Here is a 20,272-nt window from a genome sequence, read left to right as displayed (position 1 = left end):
ACATCCCCGGAAATCCAACATCATAGCGGACAGATTGAGCAGAGCTATTCTCATGCCTCACGAGTGGTCTCTCAAACAGTCAGTGACGGAAGAGATTTTTCAGAAGTGGGGCCTTCCTTGCTGCGACCTTTTCGCTACACCTCAAAACAGCAAATGCCCAGACTTCTTCTCTCTTCCCCCTTCCAGGCCATCCCCCCAGAGACGCTCTAACCCAAGATTGGCCCCGGGGACTTTTTTATGCCTTTCCCCCTTTTCTGCTGATACCTCAGCTAATTCAGAAAGCAACCGCCTTGAGAGCCAAGTTGATTCTCATTGCCCCTTATTGGCCTCGACAGATATGGTTTCCGTTCCTACATCATTACCTCTTGGTACAGCCATGGCATCTGGACCCGGTTCCAGATCTTCTGACCCACCAGTCGGGTCAGCTGCACCAATCCATACCTTCTCTCAACCTCACTGCTTGGTTGCTCCACTTCCTTCCTTAGCCAGGCTTCCTATGATTTCTAATCCTGTACGGGATATCATAGTAGCTTCCCTAAAATCTTCTACCAGAAAGATTTACACTAGTAAATGGCGACGTTTCTCTTTCTGGGCAAAAGCTAGGAACATAGACCCCTATACTGCACCAATTCATTTGGTATTGGACTTCCTAGCTGACATTTTTCATTTAGGATCCTCTTCTTCCACAGTGAAAGTTCAACTGGCAGCCATTTCAAATTTTCATATAGGCTTTTTGGACCACAACATTATGTCACATAAACTTTGCAAGGCATTCCTTCGAGGTATCTTTTTATTGAAACCTCCGATTAGAGACCCCCCACCACAGTGGGATCTAAATTTAATTTTAACATCCTTGATTCTTCCCCCGTTCGAACCTGCAGCTGCCTGTTCTTTGAAATTGCTTTCTTGGAAGACACTTTTTCTAGTTGCCATTACTTCTGCCAGGAGAGTATCTGAGCTTCATGCTCTCTGTATTTGCCCTCCCTATCTAATATTCCACAAAGATAGGGTATCTCTAAGGACTAATCCGTCTTTCTTACCAAAGGTGGCATCGCAGACAAACCTAAATCAATCCATTGATCTTCCAGTATTTTTCCCGAATTATTCTGATAGAGCAGAACAAAAGTTACATTGTCTCGATGTTCACCGCCAGCTCAGATATTATCTGGACAAGACAAAAATTTTTAGGAAATCTGATCAACTGTTTCTGTCCTATGCAGAGAACAGGAAAGGCCTTCCAGTTTCTAAGGTAACTTTATCTAGATGGCTGTCTTCTGTGATCACTTACATTTATCAGCTCAGAGGCAAAGAGTTGATTTCTAACCCAAAAGCCCATTCTACCAGAGCTCTAGCTACATCTACAGCTTTTCAAGCTAGACTTCCATTAGACACTATTTGTGCAGCAGCCACATGGGCCTCTCCTCATACCTTTGTTTCACATTACAAATTAGTGTAAAAATGAGAGTAAGAGGTACCAACATGATCTGTAGTCTTCACAGTGGACGAATTCCAATCATTAAACACGATAAAAGTCCAAAATACTTTATTAACATGAAGGAATAAGCGCTTTCGCGTAGTGCTGGCTACGCTTCATCAGATACATTTACAAAGATGTTACCACATTTAAATACAAAACTTTTTGGCGGGATCATTAACTAATGAACTTGTTATTACACCAATTAGATGTAGTAATTAACCTTCATTCAAATTAATTGCATTTAACCACAATAAACAAAGCTTTCCGAACAAAGATAAAGAGTTAAAATAATAAGATAAAGAGTTTTTAGCATACATCAAAACGGCATCTCTCATTATCAAAATTATGTAAAACGAACGCCGTAATAATGCTGAGACAATTAAATGTCTACATATTAAAGAACTAATGTATGATCTACCATCGGGTAAAGAGAAGACCAGGAAGTCTCCAAAAACATGTATAATCATAAAATAAATAATAAAAAAGTGATAGGAAACATACCCAATTAAACATATGCAAATTCCAAAAGGCATAGAATTCCTTTGACAATCGGACCTAATAAATGTCCTGAAGTCGAATATAAAACGGGGAACAACAAAATAATCTTTGCTAAAATTCTGAACTTAGCAAAAGGACCTATAGACATATACTTAGTCCCATCTTAGTCCCCAAAAGCCGGCAATTATAGCAGCATGACCATTGCAATAAACAACCATATTACGCCAAAAACTTTTAAAAAATGTTATACTCAGCAGATATAAAGTAATATCAAGAACCCCCTTAACAAATCAACACAAGGGAAAATCTGTGAATCAGATTCAAAAAAACCTGCAACAAAAATAATTAACACTAAAGTGCAAAGCCTGATATCCGGTCCTAATACCCGCATCTCAATCTCCAAGGGCCAACAAACATGACCCTAACAAATAACACTAGACAACTATACTATAATAAAAAACCTTACAAAATGCTGGAGTCAACTGACACAAGACAATACCAAACATATCCATGCTAGTTATAGACAATAACATAAGTAAATCCATACAATAACCAACATGTTGTTACCCATAACTTACTTGTTAACTAAAAGATAAAATATAAAACATGTATAGATATATATAATAGAGAACCAATAAACACTGAGCCTTGTGTCTAAGTGACTATAACTTTACATTGAATTATACATCTCTCTACGAAGTCCAGGTTATACTAAACCATGGACTATAAAACAAAACTGTACTTACTATATAAAAGCACCTATCTGGAATACACTAACTATATATACAAATAGTCTTACATCACAGAATATTTAAAAACTTTCTTGCATAAAATATATATTCATTCATAAAATGCATGATCTGAAAATATATATATATAGGGACAAAAATGAAAAAATGATAATCAATAATGTCCATTCCTATAGTCAACCATTATTACACATTGACATTGCTTAAATCTATAACATTGTATACATAAATTACTTATGCTCATTCCCAAAATCCAATAGGACTACATATATAACCAATAAAAAATATAAATTAGTCTATATATAATATATATCAGAATGATGGTCAATATACTCAATAATAATATATATAATATATACAACATCATGTATATAATACTACTTCCTCTCCACTAGCACAGGTTTGATGGAAATAGAGTTGTTCAACCCTGGGGGTAAATGTGCTGCTAGCTTCAAGATCCAATGCAGCTCAGCTCTGGCTAAAGCATTCTCATTGTCACCCCCTCTCTTACTCATCACCAACACTTGCAACACCTTAAAGGTAAAAAAATGTGTGTGGCATTCTTTCACATGTCTGGCCAAAGACACGTTATTACGGCGTTCGTTTTACATAATTTTGATAATGAGAGATGCCGTTTTGATGTATGCTAAAAACTCTTTATCTTATTATTTTAACTCTTTATCTTTGTTCGGAAAGCTTTGTTTATTGTGGTTAATTGCAATTAATTTGAATGAAGGTTAATTACTACATCTAATTGGTGTAATAACAAGTTCATTAGTTAATGATCCCGCCAAAAAGTTTTGTATTTAAATGTGGTAACATCTTTGTAAATGTATCTGATGAAGCGTAGCCAGCACTACGCGAAAGCGCTCATTCCTTCATGTTAATAAAGTATTTTGGACTTTTATCGTGTTTAATGATTGGAATTCGTCCACTGTGAAGACTACAGATCGTGTTGGTACCTCTTACTCTCATTTTTACATTACTCTTCGTTTTGGTGAGAGGTATCTTTGGCTGAGAGTTGTTTTCCTATTTTCCACATTACAAATTAGATTTGGCCTCCAGAGACAGAGCGAATTTTGGTTCCACCGTTCTCAAGAGTCTGTTCCATTGAGCCACCCAGGATAGAGGTGCTAGGGACGCGGTCCCATCCAGCAAGAATGAAGGCGAGATTGACAACTTAACATTTAGAAGTTATGTACCTACCATAACGTTCCATGTTAGTTGTCTTCTCTCGCCTTCTTTCTTGCATCCCGCCCTCCATCCCCCTAGCCTGGTCAGACCAGGAAGATTATGCATCTTCTATTAAGAGGTTATTCCCTTTTTCTAGCTGTTCAACTTCTAGTGTCACTAGATTACATTGATCCTTTCTAGAGGGTTATGATGTTATTTAGTATTGTTATTTTTCTTCCTCCTCTTCAGTTGGAAGAAAATATTACTATTTCTTTAGCTACCAAACGAGATCTGGGTAGTCTCCGCCTTGCATCATGGGATATAGGGTTGCCTCGAGCTGGTAAAATTAGCTCTCGAGCTTAGCAAGTGCTGAGTCGGAGCCAAGGATCGGCTCCGAACCCATCCAGCAAGAAAGAAGGCGAGAGAAGACAACTAACATGGAATGTTATGGTAGGTACATAACTTCTAATTTTCCTTTATTGGCAAAATTGAGATGACCCATTATATGGCAACCAGCTGTATCTCTGAGGCTAAGGTCAGAGAACACCAAGATACTTTACAACCTTTAGATGGACTGAACTAATGAACCTTTTAAAAATATTGCACCTAAGTTTTATTCATAATCTTATTCATATTCACAACATATCCATGCAGACAAACTCAGCCAAATGGTATTTATCCTGTCATTAACCCCTGTCTGCAAACTCTATTATCTTGGCTTCATCTAAGAGCTACAGCACTTTAAATCCATGTGTAGCCTGTTTCCTTAAAGTCTGAGATTCATTTCCTTTTCCTGTAGGAAGTTTACAAAATTTCAAGAGAGTTTAGAAGTACAACATCCTTGTTTTTGCAAAACTGGACTTGTAGCTTTTACATGGGATATAGGACTGCATTTGTATAGAAGTATGTAATTTTGCCCAACATTTTACATAACTTATTTACTACAAGAAATGTAAAAGCATGTAGATTTTTAGTAATTTATATTACTGTGCTTCTTTTATTTACTTGCTGTTGTGTTTTTGTCTCCTACTATGGATGGTTGTATTCATTCTACTCATTCAGTACCCCAAGCTTATTCCACTAATAGTGTTATAATATTTTAACATTTTGTTGTTTTTTATGTAATTGTTTTTGTTGTTTATTTGCACTTGCCCAATTTTCCTTTTTTATTTACTATATTTGTAGATTATTGTAACCCAGACCTCAGAATATGCATAAATAAATTTGCATACCTTAGATGTCTGTTGAAAACGGTAAGCACTGGTACATGCTAGATGTACTAAGTGTGTAAAGAATGTGATAAGCTTCACAGCATATATTTATTTATTTTTGTATCTCTATTAATTTTATTACCCTTTTTAAGGTTTATGCTCATCTGACATACATAACCCATGTTTTGAAGGAGACTATCAAAGATAGTCATTTATTTGTGAATATCTTTGGCATTTGATCATCTATTACTTGTGCATGCTACATATGTTATACATGACTAATAAAGTAAAAAAAAAAAAAAGCTCAATGATTTTTGAATGCGCATTTTATAAACTTAAACCATTCAACTGAATGACTTATGATGTATGTGTTGCAGCAGTTTTTTGTGTTTACATTTGGAAAGGGTGGTGAGGAAGAAAACACCATCTGCATCAAAAGTTCTGAAACCAAGTGCTTATGAAAGAAATATACCATTGAACTCATGTTTGCATATCTTCTTCCAACAGCACATCAAAGGTTCAGAGATGGTTCCAGGATTTAAATATTTTGGTCAGTCCATATATGGGAAAGAAGATCTTAATAATGATGGACTGAATGACACTATAGTAGGATCCCTTGGAAAAGTGGTTGTAATAAGGTGAGCATAAATCTCTCCTACTGTATTTAAAACTGAAAAATGAGTATAAGATGCGAAGGCCAACCAAAATTTCTAAAGTACATAATCATACAAGCTGTTTTCTGTTCTATAGTTAGAGTGTACATTGTGATGTGAATATTGATTACTCTGTTAAATGACATGAGTATTTTTTGTCATAAAAATTAGAGCCCTGAATATAGTGAGGATGACCCATAAGGAGCAGCAGCTCAGTAGATTTGAAAATTAAACAGTGGTAGGACTGAGGCTGGTTACCCTGTTTCAGGAGAGGGTATTTTATTTCATTCCAAGAGCATTCCCTGGTAAAATGCAAGTGACTAGGTCTGAACACAGGTTTTGTGATATGGTGTGGTATGTTGGTGACCAGGAAAACGTGGAGAGCAGTACGTGCACACACAGTAAACAAACAAGCTTGGCTATGGGAAAACCTGTTGACCATACTTGCGTAGACAGCACAAAGAGCTGTATAGGGAAAATAGCCTAAGCTCTACCAGGCAGAGAAAGTGTACTGACTGTACAGTGCACATAAATCAAACATATGAATACAGAAATAAGTAAGAGGGGAAGGGAAACGGCAAGGACAACTGAAGTACATGGGTCACCAGACATGAAAAGTATACTGAGGACAATGTGCACAGAAATCAAAGAGATGTATACAGAAATATATATGAGGGGAGGGTAAATATCCACATTGTAGTAAGATAATTGATGTGAATGTATTTATGTAACAAAGATAATTCTGTAATAATAAAATTTTGCAATATGTATGTTGTAATAATTAATGGTGGTCATACCTCCTAAGCAGTGCAAGTAAATAAAAACAGACATCATATTATAGAATGTGACAGTTATACAAATTAACATTGTAAATATGGGGAATTACATGACATATGAATGTCATTGACATGCTGAGTTGAGATGCAACTTTGTAGGGACAGAACATACATTATGGGATATTTGCACAGAAATATAACCTGCTGGAAAATAAGAATGGCTCAGAAGCCACAATCTCCTTTTGCAAGAATCAGACCTGTCCCATAAATGTTAACATTGACCTGTATATTAACTGTATACACTGCAGAAGTAGGCCTGACACATGTATGAGGAAGATTATCACTGAATGGAATTATGCACTTCAATATTCTAATGGTTATGCATCACATATGTAGGTGTGTGTGGTTGTGTGGTGTTACATATGTGGGAGCAGAGTATAGCATACATAATACCCTTGTGTAAGGCACTCTTGCCTAACACAGTTATTATGCAGATAGATAAGAACAGATGCAAATGGCACACTATGATGCAAAGTATTCCCCAGAGCTGTGTATCATCAGCATCTGCCGCAGGCGGCAAAAGTGGGTATTGTCACAAACAAATGAAATTAATATGTTAATTAAGAAAGAATCCCTGATAATGTATATCATATTAGTATGTCAGACTGACGGCAATTAAATGAGTATGTTCATGTGCACACAACTGTGATAATTCAAGGTGTGTCTGTACACATCAACAACCAAGCAAACACTGCACGGACAGCAAGTGCAACGATCCAAAAAGCAGAACAGAAACGCCAAAAACGAACGGACCAGCACAACAGGAGAAGGATCAAGACTTATTTAAAAGTTAAGAAATACATCCATAGACCGGTTTTGGCCCTAAGCCTTTATCAATGTATAAACAGGCTGCAGAAAAAAACTTTAACTTAAGTGTTCACTCAAAAATAACCAGTCACCATAAACCAATTATAAGCATTCATTCAAGCCAGGTGAAAATAAGCCTCCTAGTCTAACAATCCATACCTTTTCTTTTTTGTTTAAAATATTTTTCCATCCCATTTTACAGCACCTATTTCCCGAAATTTTATCAATGACAATAAAAGGAAATAGGGCAGAGGGATGTTTTAAGGTATGCTTATATAAAGCATTATTGAGATTCTTATTTCTAATACTACTGAAATGTTTGGACATCTGAAATTTAATAGGTCTAGATGTTTGTCCATTATAAAAAGCTGAACAAACACGTTACTAAATAAATCACCCAATCCGTACTACAGTTTCCAAATGTCTGAATCTTAAATAAACATGGTGTGTTTTTAGATGTAAATTCCTTAGTTTTAACCATATATTTACAACATGAGCAGTGCCCACATGGAAGACAGCCAACCAGTTTATCCCCACCAAATGTGACGAGTTGATTCAAAGGTAGGCTGACTGCACTTGCAGTGGTTAAAATAACTGCCCAAAGTTTTACCTTTTCTAAAGGAAAATCGACATCTGTTGTCCAAAATAGTGTTCAAACGTTCATAGGTTCATAGGTAGGTACTAGGCTATTTGCCCAAGGGCATTTATAAGCCTAGCCAGAGTGTGTTGGCTTTCGCTGCCCCATTGATTAATTAACTGATCCTCTGTCAAACAGAGCCAATGAAGTGATCCCAGGGGTGTATTTTCTGTTACCCATCCACTCATCAAGGTTTCTCTTGAAGGGTGTTAGTGAGGGGCTCTGCCCGATGTAATTTGGAATTTTGTTCCAAAGCATGGGGAGTCTCTGTGACAGGAATCTATCCCTCCAGCATGTTCAGTTTATTGTTGTGGCGAGGTTTAGCTCACTAGAGCACGTGGCTCGCAGTGACTTGGATTTCTTTAGGTGGAGCATCTCCATCAGTTCTGAGTTGGACATGGCTTTGTAAGTCAGGCGCAGAGATCACCTCTGAGTAAGCGATATGCCACTGAGTACAACCGGAGTTTTTTCAGTTGGGCTGCATAAGACATATGTTTGAGACCAGTAATCCTCTTGGTGAGGTACTTTTGTGGTCTTTCAAGCTGTTGGAAGTGTCTTATGAGGTACATCCCAAATGGGGCATTGTACTCTATGATGGGTCTAATGAGTGATGAATAGTGGGGCACTATAACCTCTTTATTTCTAGATGCAAACTCTTTAGTAATTAGATGGGCCACATAGAAGGATTTCCTAACTACTTTGGCAATATGATTGTTAAAGGAGAGATTACTATCTATCTGGGTCCCCAGATCTCTTATTACCTTTCTGTATTAAGGGGGCTGCCACCTATGTGGTAATTCGTGTGTGTTTTGTTTTTCCCAAACGGGATGACTATGCATTTTTTGGCATTTAGCTTGAGGCCATGAGTTTGACACCAGGTGTCCGTCTCAGTAAGGCCCTTTTGGAGGATGTCCGTGTCAGCTGGAGAGTCAATTATGGCTCCCAGTTTGCAGTCATCGGCGAACTTGGTTAGCCATAGTCCTCCTGTGTTTGCCTGTACTTCTGAGAAGTATATGTCGAACAGTAGGGGTCCCAAGACCGAACCTTGCGAGACACCACTTGTGACTGGTTTAGAGTCGGACCTGGACCGCTATTCTTTCCATGTGAGTTCTGTCTGTAAGCCAGGTGGCAACCCATCTCATGACATAGGGGTTTATGTACAGGCTGGTGAGTTTTTCTGTAATACCCGAGCGGGGAATGGTGTCGAAAGCATTGGCGAGGTCAAGGTAGGCTGTGTAAACCATCTTTTCCTCGTCTATGGCCTTGGTGACTGTCTCGAATAAGTCAACCAGGTTTAGTAGGCATGATCTGCCCTTAACAAAGCTGAACTGGGTCAGGTCAAGTGTTTGGAGGTTCCCAAAGTCTTTGTTAATGAGTTCCATGATGATGCACTCCATATCCTTGCAGACCAGGCTAGTCAGGCTTATGGGGCGATAGTTACCAGGGTCAGTTGTGGCCCCTCCTTTGTGGAGAGGAATAACTGTTGCTGTGCACCATTCTATGGTCACGTAGCCTATATGTTCATAGGTTCATACTAGGCTATCTGCCCTAGGGCATTTATAAGCCTAGCCAGAGTGTGTTTGGCTTTCGCCACCCATTTTAAATTAATTTTGCTATGCCATTTTTCGAGGTTAGTATACTGTGCCTCTGTCTAACAGTGACACAGAAGTGATACCAGGGGTAAACCTATGATCTCCCATCCACTCATCAAGATTCCTCTTGAAGAAAGTCAATGAGGGACTCTGCCTAACCTGGACTGGGATTTTATTCCAGAGTGAAGGGAGCCTCTGGGTTATGAATCTGTCCCTCTAGCATGTCCTATTTATTTCAGTGCTGAGGTTCAAGTCTCTGAAGCGCGTAGCTCGATGGGATTTGGATTTTCTGAGGTGCAGCGTGTCCATTAATTCTGGGTTGGACATGGCTTTATACGTCAGGCACAGATCGCCTCTGAGCAGGCGGTATGCCACTGAGTAGAGCTGGAGTTTCTTTAACCGGGCAGCATATGGCATCTGTTTGAGCCCTTTGATCCTCTTTGTGAGGTACTTTTGGGGTCTTTCCAGTTGCTGCAGGTGAATGGTAAGGTTCATTCCCAAAAGGGGCATTGTACTCAATTATGGGCCTGATGAGGGATGAGTAAAGAGGCACGATGACCTCCCCTGATCTAGATGTGAATCCCTTCATGATTAGGTGGGCTATATAAAATGTTTTTCTAACCACTTTGGCCACGTGGTTGTCAAATGAGAGATTGCTATCAACTTGGGTCCCCAGGTCTCTAATTACTTCTTCTGTACTTAATGGATTACCACCTATGTGGTAATTTGTGGGCACTTTGTTTTTGCCAAAGGGGATGACTATACACTTTTTGGTGTTTAGCTTGAGGCCATGGCTCTGGCACCAGTTGCCTGTTTCTATGAGGCCCTTTTGGAGGATGCTTGTGTCGGCTGGAGAGTCGATTATGGCACCCAGTTTGCAGTCATCTGTGAACTTGGTCAGTCACAGTCCTTCCGTGTTGACCTGTACCTCCGAGAAATATATACCGAACAAGAGAGGTCCCAGGACTGAGCCTTGTGGGATGCCACTTGTAACTGGTTTGGAGTCTGACATGGCTCCAGCAATTCTAACCATGTGGGTTCTGACTTTGAGCCAGTTTGCTACCCATCTAGTGACATAGGGGTTTATATTTAAGCTGGTGAGCTTATCTATAATGCCCAAGTGGGGTATTGTATTGAAGGCTTTTGCGAGGTCCAGGTAGGCTGTATGGACCACCTTCCCCTCGTCAATGGCCTTGGTGACTGTTTCAAAGAAATCGACCAGGTTTAAGAGGCAGGATCTGCCCTTAACAAAGCCGAACTGAGTAGGATCCAGTGTCTGTAGGTCCCCAATATCTTTATTTATGAGGTCCATGATGATCCTTTCCATAGCTTTGCAAACCAAGCTAGTCAGGCTTATGGGGCAATAGTTTCCAGGATCCGTTGAGGCACCACCTTTGTGGAGAGGGACCACTGCTGCTGTATGCCACTCTTTGGGTACATATCCTGTAGTAAGGCTGAGATTGAACAGTAGTTTTATGTTTGGGTTTAGCTCTTCTTGGAGTTCATGTAGGACACAGCCCGGGACACCGTCTGGTCCCATTGATGCTGTGTTTTTTGCTTTGGAGAGGGCGGCTCTTACCTGAGCATCTGAGATGTCAGGGGGGCAGCACTCTGCTGGGATAGATATTTGCCCCTAGGTGGGGAGGGGGGGGAGAAGTTTGCGCTGAACCTGTCAGCTAGGATGTTGGCAATGTCTGTGGGTTCGGTGTATTTTTTGTCATTTTGGACTAATTCTGAGCATATCTGGGAATTCCCACCCAGGTTCCTAACATATGGAGAGGCTGAGGTTGAACAGCGTGTTTAGGTGGGGGGTTAGTTCATTTTGTAGTTCGTGCAAGACACAGCCTGGGACACCATCTGGTTCCATTGACGCTGTGTTTTTGGCTTTTAAAAGGGCTGTTGTTACCTGCGCGTCTGTGATTTTTGGGACACTACACTTTTCCGGTATTGTTGTGGGCCCTTTTGGAGGTGAGAGGTGGGTGAAGTTTGCACTGAATCTATCTGCCAGGATATTGGCAATATCAATAGGTTCAGTATATTCTGTGCTATTTTGCACTAGTTCAGTGCATATCTGTGAGTTGCCACTTAAGATTCTTAAGATAGCTAAAGAAGGCTTTGTGGTTATCTTTTGAATCCTTGGCTAGTTTTTCTTTCAAAGTTAGCCTTGGATGATTTTATGAGGAACCTTAGTTTCTTACTGATACTGATCAGGGATGTCTTTCCTTCTTGGGAGTTGCTTTTTTTACAAACTAGTTTCCTCCTTCTATTGTATAGCCTGTTTATTGCAGGGGTCTACCAAACTGGTTTCCTTCTCTTAGAGGAGCGAGTCTTGGTTTTTCTAGGGATGGCACGATCAATACATCCTTGTAGGTACTCATAGAGTGCATTTGTAAAGGTTCCTGCATCTTGGGCAGCATTATCCTTTAGCGTGGGGGCTGTGAAACTTACCACCTCTGTCTTAAATAAGGTGAAGTTTGCTTTAGAAAAGTTTTTTACTGTGGTTTCCTTAGTTGGGATGGTGGTGGGGTGTGGACATCCAGAGTGATTAGTTTATGGTCTGATCTAACCATTGATGGGTTTACCTCCGGTGTGGAACACCTGTCGCCCATGTTGGTGATGACCAGGTCCAGTATGTTTTCACCTCTGGTAGGGGAGTTTATCAGCTGATCCAGGGCATTTGAGTTGATGAATTCAGGGAAGGGCTGGGCCTGGGAATTTGTACTCGAGTAGTTTTCCCAGTGAATGATAGGGTAATTGAAATTGCCCAATATCAGGGTATTCGGTAGGACCTTCATGTTTTCCAGTGTTTCCAGAAAGGTGGAGTGGTGGTCCTGGAACATGGAGGGTGATCTGTCGCAGGCCATAATTTGCATTGCATATTTGCCCGATGTTAGTTGCACATGGATGATCTCAGAGGTATCATGGTGTGCCACTAACCTGGAGGTGTAGGTATCCTTGATGAATATGGATACACCCCCCCCCCCTTTTTGTGTTTTGGTCCGTGTTCTGTGGCTGAAACGTGGTATGAGTTGTAGCCCGGTAGTGCTGGGGTGCTCTCTGGAGCCTTGAACCAGGTTTCAGTTACTGCACAGATGTCAGCATTCTCCATACTGAGGAGTGCTTCGAGCACGTGCATTTTGAGATTTAAACTCCTGGCGTTGAGTAGCATAACCCTCCGTTTTTTGTTAATTGTGCTGTTTACGGTGGTGGGTTTGACTTTTGAGCCTTGCCTAAAAAAGGCAGTATGGGGGCAGCAAGAGCCCTGGGCAGTATTCGAAAGCCTAGGGGTGACAGGTGCAAGCCATCTCTTGCGAAGCAACACGGCTTGTCGAGCATGACGTTCCAGGCTGACAGACACTGGATCCCCTTTGAGTGACACCAGAAGCTTAGCCAGTTGTTGAAATTGATCATTTTGTCTTTATACTAAGGTATCATTCTTGGTGAGGGCAGGATGCTACCCAGGGTCAGGGTCATACCAACCTGGGCTACATGATCAGAGAGATCTTCCATGTCTCCTTTCATGTTGTCCAGGGAGGTATGTCTCAAGTCATTCACACCAACATGAACAATGACAGTGTCATATTTGTACTTGTTCTGGTGTGACCTGAGTGCTTGTGTTATGTGGCGGATTCTGGCTCCCGACAGGCAGCTAACAGTAACCTTCTGCTTGTCCAGCCTAGTGAGTGGGACATCAGTGTGCTTGACTATAGAGTCACCTATTACTAGTGTGTTAGGTATGTTATTTCGCCTTAAGGGCTGTGATTGTGCGGCACACTGATTTTGTGTTTTATGTGTTGTCTGGTTTGTGACGGGAAGTGCAGGTTGTTTGGGTGTCTGCTTTGGAGGTCTCTGATGCTTTTGCAGGTTTTTATTTAGAGCCTCCGAGTATGATTTTGTGTATTTATGTGTATTTTTTGCCAGTGCTGTTTTAGTAGGTCTGTGTGTGCCTGGAGTTGCGGTGCAAGTGTTAACCTTCTCCTCTTGACTGTCTGTTCCAGTCTTGGGTGGAGACAGCTTAGCTTCCAGTTTGGCTGTATAATTGCATCTCTCACATATGTTAGTGTTTTGTGGTTGGAGGAGAGGGTTTTCTTTGTACATGAGGCAGTTGTAACATTGCCTCAGGATACCCAGATTCACCAGCTGGACTGGAGAGTGCACCTGAAGTTGCCCTTTGGTCATGCCTGAATTGTAGGGTGAGCTGCTTAGTCGCTTGGTTGGTGAGGGGTGAATAAAGAGCCTTGCCCTGCTGGGCAATCAGCATCAGGGTATATTAGTGCTTGCTATTAGGTCTGAGCAAGTGCTGGGCTGTAAGATGCTTTTTGAGTGCTTAGGTTGAGAGGTAGACTAGTTTCAAGGGAAAAACTGAAGAGGAGACTTAGTGGAGCCAGGAATAATTTAACCATAGCTAACCGGTGAGCAAAACCGTGCAAACACAATTTTTATAGTAGGAAAATGAAAGAGAGAGAAATTAGCCCAAAATGGCCAATAAACTACTAACTTCTGGGCTGGAACCACTCCTCCAGGGACAGATAGGTTGCTCAAAGCTCCCCTCTCTCACAGGTGAACAGATAAACTTCCTTCTATCCAAGTAAGGTATGGGCAGCCCAGAAACTAGCATCATAGCCCTGAATTCAGCACTAGCCTGAAAACTGGACTACACTAGCTTAGAAAGTCAGGAAACAAGGAATTTTTTTTTTTAAAAGATAAGGCAAAAACAGTAAAAAATACACTTAAAACAGCTTTAAACAACTACAAATGATTAGAAAAGGCTATTGCACTTTAGTGTGTAGCCTACAACAGTTAAACAAATTATTTAAACAAAAACAACTTTTTAAAAGTGCAGGCAGTCAAATAAGTACAATATGTGAAGAAAACAAGCTTTTAAATCACAATAAACTCTGGAAAATCTGCATTTAGGCGGAAGAGAGTTAAGTACAACAAGAAAATACAGAAAACTGATACTTAATCACTCCAAAGTCTCTCTTCTAAGCTAGAAGGCTTGTATCAGTTTAAGACTTTCTAGTGCTACCCAGTAGGATAGTTACAGGAAAGATAGGAAACAAGTGCAGATGTGGTCTTTTAAACCAGAAAGTTGAACAAGATGGACACACTGTCCAAATGGTCAATAAACTACAATTTCTGGGCCAAGAACCTCTCCTCTCATGGTAGACAGGCTACCTAGTGCTTACCACTCCCACTGATAAGCTAGAAGGCTTTCCTCCAACACAGAAAGGCTTGCGGGGCTCAGAAGCTTACCAACAGTCCTGGATACAGCAACTCTGTATCGGGAATAGGCTAGTTACAGGAAAGGTTGGAAACAAGCGCAAGTGCGACTTTTAAACCAGAACGTTGAAAGAGATGGAAAAAACTGCCCAAATGGCCAATAGCTACAATTTCTGGGCCAGGAACCACTCCTCTTGTGGTAGATAGGCTACCTAATGCTTAGCACTCCCACTGATAAGCTAAAAGGCTTCCCTCCAACACAGAAAGGCTTGGGGGGCTCAGAAGCTTACAAAGAGTCCTGGAATACAGCAAATCTCTACCTGGACTAGACTAGTTACAGGAAAGGCAGGGAACAAGTACAAACATAGGCTTTTAAGCCAGCAAGTTGAAAGAGATGGAAAAATGCCCAAACGGCCAAATAAACTACAATTTCTTGGCCAAAACTCACTCTTCCCATGGAAGATAGTCTATCTAGTGCTTACCACTCCCACTGATAAGCTAGAAGGCTTCCCACCAACACAGAAAGGCTTGGGGGCTCAGAAGCTTACTAAGAATCCTGGATACAGCAACTCTGTAACCGGACTAGGAAAGGTGGGAAACAGGCACAAGTGCAGCTTTCAAACCAGAAAGTTGAAAGAGATGGAAAAAAATTGCTCAAACAGCCAATAGCTACAATTTCTGGGCCAGGGACCACTCCTCTTGTTGTAGATAGGCTACTTGATGCTTACCACTCCCACTGATAAGCTAGAAGGCTTCCCTCCAACACAGAAAGGCTTGGGGGACTCAGAAGCTTACAAAGAGTCCTAGATACAGCAAATCTGTACCTGGAATAGACTAGTAACAGGAGAGGCAGGAAACAAGCGCAAACACAGGCTTTTAAATCAGAACGTTAAAAGAGATGGAAAAGCTTCCCAAACGGCCAATGAACTATAATTTCTGGGCCAGAAACCACTCCTCCTGTTGTAGATAGGTTACCTAGTGCTTACCACTCCCACTGATAAGCTAGAAGGCTTCTCTCCAACACAGAAGGGCTTGGGGGGCTCAGAAGCTTACCAACAGTCCTGGATACAGCAAATCTGTACCTGGATTAGACTAGTTATAGGAAAGTTGGGGACCAAATGCAAAACGGGCTTTTAATCAGAAATTAGAAAGAGATGGAAAAACTGCCCAAATGGCCAATGAACTACAATTTCAGGGCCAAAATCCACTCTTCCTGTGATAGATAGGCTACCTAGTGCTTACCACTCCTACTGATAAGCTAGAATGCTTCCCTCCAGCACAGAAAGGGTTGGGGGCTCAGAAGCTTACCAACAGTCCTGGATACAGCAAGTCTGTATCTGTACTTGACTAGTTACAGGAAAGGCAGGAAACAAGCTTAGAATTTTTTTTGTTACAGAAAAGCAGCTAAAACAACAGTAAATACAATTAAAATTGTAGTGCAGGCCCGCACACCTGATGTGTAGCAACACTGCGGCAAATACAGTTCAAATAAATGCAATTAAATTAACAAATGACTAAAAAACAAGTGCAGAAGGCAGTAAATTAGAAGGCTACTAACAAGCAGTAATAATTGCAGTGTAAGAACGACTGAACAGATAGCACACAGAAGAGCAACTAAGACAGTTACAGTAAGAGCAGATGAATAAAATATATATATTTTTGTCTCTTTCGGCTTTTCCCGGTTAGGGGTCGACACAGCGGAACTCCGGTCCGCTAATAATTGGCAGTAGATTTTTACGTGCTGGCTTGCCAGGCCTAACGCACAACCTTTAACGAAGGAACTGGTGGAAAATCTAATAGGACATTTTTCACATTGATTACAATTCTTATATTTCAACAAATCATTTCTATCCATTTGTTTGATCTAATTGCTAATCTGACATAACTGTGAAATGTTATAACCACACTGCACAAACCTACAAGTCAGCTCCTTATGTTGGTTAAAATCATCAGTACTACACCAATCCTGCGTATTCTCATATATTGGGACTTGGGAATATTATGAATAACATGGGACGGATGACAACTAGTATGCAAGAAATTATTGGAGTGAAATGGTTTGTGGTAAAGTGTAGAGGCTAATTTGCCATCTGGTTGTTTATCAACCAGCACATCCAAATAGGAGATTGATTTTCTATCAAAATTCACAGTAAATTGAATACCCCATTTATTCTCATTGAGGTATTCAACAACACGTTTCTGATTTGTCTAAACTGAGCATGTGCTCACCAAAAATGTGTTTTATTTCAAGGGGACTTATCTTCAACTTAAGGGTATGGCTATGGGGGCTTTGTTTCCCCCCATTTATGCTGACCTTTTCATGGGATATTTGGAGCAGATGATTATTTATGATACTAGTCATAATATTTTTATTGAAGAAATTGATATTTGGGGAAGGTTTTTGGATGACTGTTGGCTAGTGTGGAAATCTGATATTGAGTATTTATTTACAGGAATTTGTTGAATACATGTAATTCATAATATCGATTTTCCTTTAGAAAAGGTAAAAATTTGGGCAGTTATTTTAACCACTACAAGCGCAGTCAACCTACCTTTGAATCAACTCAAGTCACATTTGGTGGGAATAAATTGGGTGGCTGTTTTCCATGTGGGCACTGCTCATTTTGTAAATATATAGTTAAAACTAAGGAATTCACCTCTAAAACCACACCACGTTTATTTAAGATTTAGATATTTGGAAACTGTAGTACTGACTTGGGTGATTTACTTAGCAACATGTTTTTGTTCAGCTTTTTCTACTGGGCAAACATCTAGACCTATTAAGTTTCAGATGTCCAAACATTTCAGTAGTATTAGAAATAAGAATACCAATAATGCTTTGTATAAGCATACCTTAAAACATCCCTCTGCCATATTTTATTTTATTGTCATTGATAACATTTCAGGAAACAGGTGCTGTAAAATGGGATGGAAAAATATTTTAAACAAAAAAGAAAAGGCATGGATTGTTAGATTAGGGGGCTTATTTTCACCTGGCTTAAATGAATGTTTATAATTGGTTTAGGGTGATTGGTTATTTCTGAGCATACACTTTATTTAAAGTTTTTTTTACAGCCTGTTTATACATTGATAAAGGCTTAGGGCCAAAACCGGTCTGTAGCTGTATTTCTTGACTTTTAATAAAGTATTGATCTTTCTCCTGTTGTGCTGGTCCATTTGTTTTTGGTGTTCCGTGTCTGTACACATACCACCCAAGAACTGGAACACACTTGTATACACCACAGTACTCAAAGAATATACCAAAGTACCACTCTCACTGTGACATTGACAAAACAAATGTCTACTGCCACAAAATTAAAAGCTACATTCAGATGTTTTCTTGCAACATATCAAAGGATAAGACTGAGGTGATGTAATGGTTGGGTGATGTCAGTAAGTTCACATAAAGTGAAACCATATGTCAGAACTGAACATCAAGCTGTACAACTCCTCCAAATAACCAAATGGCTATTAATCACTTTTGCCACAGTGAAACTGTTATCACAGATGTTGAACTCCACCTTTGTGAAGTCGTTCAACCATCTGTACTTTATCTGCCCACAATTTTTATCTGCTAAAATTGATGGAGGAGGCCTCTGCCACTCTATAAGTACAACATATAATTGGTGAGATGTGGTCCCTGCAGAACATTAAGGGACACAAATGCTTGCAGTCACTCACTGCTGGTTTAGAACATTTGCCTAAATGTTGAGGAAAATTGACACCGTAGTAGGTCAATCAATGTGCCACGATAAAAATGCATTGTCAGTTGTCATATATGTGGTTGGGTCTATTTCACGTTTTTGAATTGGAAGAATAACGAACTGCAATATTGTTGAAAAGGCCTTTCATCAAAATGTGTTTTGTGGGTCACGGTACAGTGGGGAATGGAATATTTGCCCTTTCCCCACTGTAGTGAAATCTCAGAGTTCGTATATATAATTAGTGGGGGATCGCCCCCACAAAACACACTTCGATGAATGGCCTTTTTGACATTGTTGCCGTTCACAATTCTTCCAATTCGATAACGTGATATAGACCCTATTTGGTTATGTGAAAGCATTACACCATATTAATGAGTGAAGGAATATGTGTTCCTGTAATTACTTAGAATTAATCTTGCTGTTTGTCAGACAACATTGCCTGATGCTAGGTATACCTAAACACACCTGTATCTCCTGCTGTTGTCAATGTGATGGTAGAGCAACAATTATGTACAATATGGATGTAGTCCTGGATTGGAACACATTACATTGGCTCATGTCCTCAGTCCTGAGGAGGTGTTTCACTATATTTGTGATGGTATGGCATTCTACTGAAATGACAGCATCAGTCTTCAATACAGCCTTTACAAAGGAAATGAACTCTTGTAACAGGAAACAACATCTACAGATGAACATAGCACATGTGGGTGACAACACTTAAAATGTACACTGACTGTAAACAGTGACTTTGGGATTTGGACTATATAGCTAACATCACGGCTAATGAAGAATTGCTGAAACAGACTATGACACTGTACATTTCAGTGGATGACATCACCATTGTGTATTACCTTCATGTTTCTGCTAAAAAGTGGTTGCACAGCTACAGATGTAACTCATATATGTTTTTGCAGTCTATTCTGCACAGCAGGAAGAAGAAACACTAAATGGCAGATGACAGTCATTCCATTATTCAAACTCCATACCTGTGTACTGAAACAATCTACACACAAGTGTATTATATGCACATGCCACAGGAGAAATCTGACTGCATGTGAGCCTGACTGCATTTTTGAAAGGATGACATCAGCTATGTCATGCAAAGGAGATGTGTGTACAAAAAATAATTTCTACAGCTATATGGAATTCTAAATGTCAATACTAAGAGGTGTAAGATACTCCTATATCCATTTATATTCACACACATACATAAATTCACGTGTCTCAGTGCTGTATTTGAATTTTCTACCTGTCGACTAACACAATGTGCAAACAAGTGTATTATATGCACACGTCACAGGAGAGGTCCATCTTCAGTGGTGTGAGAGGGTATTACTGAAATGATAACCTCATTAATGTGTTGCAGACAGTATGCATATGGGGACAGTGAAAAGGGGATGTGGGATTGATCTGAACATGTAAGTGTTTCTTACGAATGTGAGTCAAATGAGCATACTTGTTGAATTGATCCTCCAGTGATGCAATGGACCCACCATCACACACATACAAGTTGATTGTTGTGAGATTAGAAACCCATACATATCTGCTTATACAATGTAGAGGACACTGTAGTTAATACAGGTGCCACCACAGAAGTCTGACTTTGATAGTGTAAGAGTTCTCTTTATAGAGGATGACATCAGCATTGTGTTGCTGAGAGGTTTTGTTTAGTCTTACTATAGTAGTATTGTAGAGGAGCTTTTCTCCCCGGG

At 40.0% G+C, this 20,272-nt stretch overlaps 1 protein-coding gene across 1 annotated transcript in view; it reads left to right on the top strand.

The window, feature by feature from the left end:
• Nucleotides 1-20,272, top strand: part of LOC122813657 (integrin alpha-X-like) — a 3,682,398-nt gene that overhangs the window by 2,300,900 nt on the left and 1,361,226 nt on the right. Inside the window, exon 15 of the mRNA XM_044086096.1 lies at nucleotides 5,616-5,746. Coding sequence (XP_043942031.1) covers nucleotides 5,616-5,746 — 131 coding nt within the window. The remainder of the gene's footprint in view (nucleotides 1-5,615; nucleotides 5,747-20,272) is intronic.

Source organism: Protopterus annectens, chromosome 10.part0 (genome assembly GCF_019279795.1).
Source record: "Protopterus annectens isolate FY-2018-M chromosome 10.part0, PAN1.0, whole genome shotgun sequence".
NCBI classification, from domain to species: Eukaryota; Metazoa; Chordata; order Ceratodontiformes; family Protopteridae; genus Protopterus; species Protopterus annectens.
Note: the sequence above shows the minus strand (reverse complement) of the source record. Positions and strands in the feature narration are given on the sequence as shown.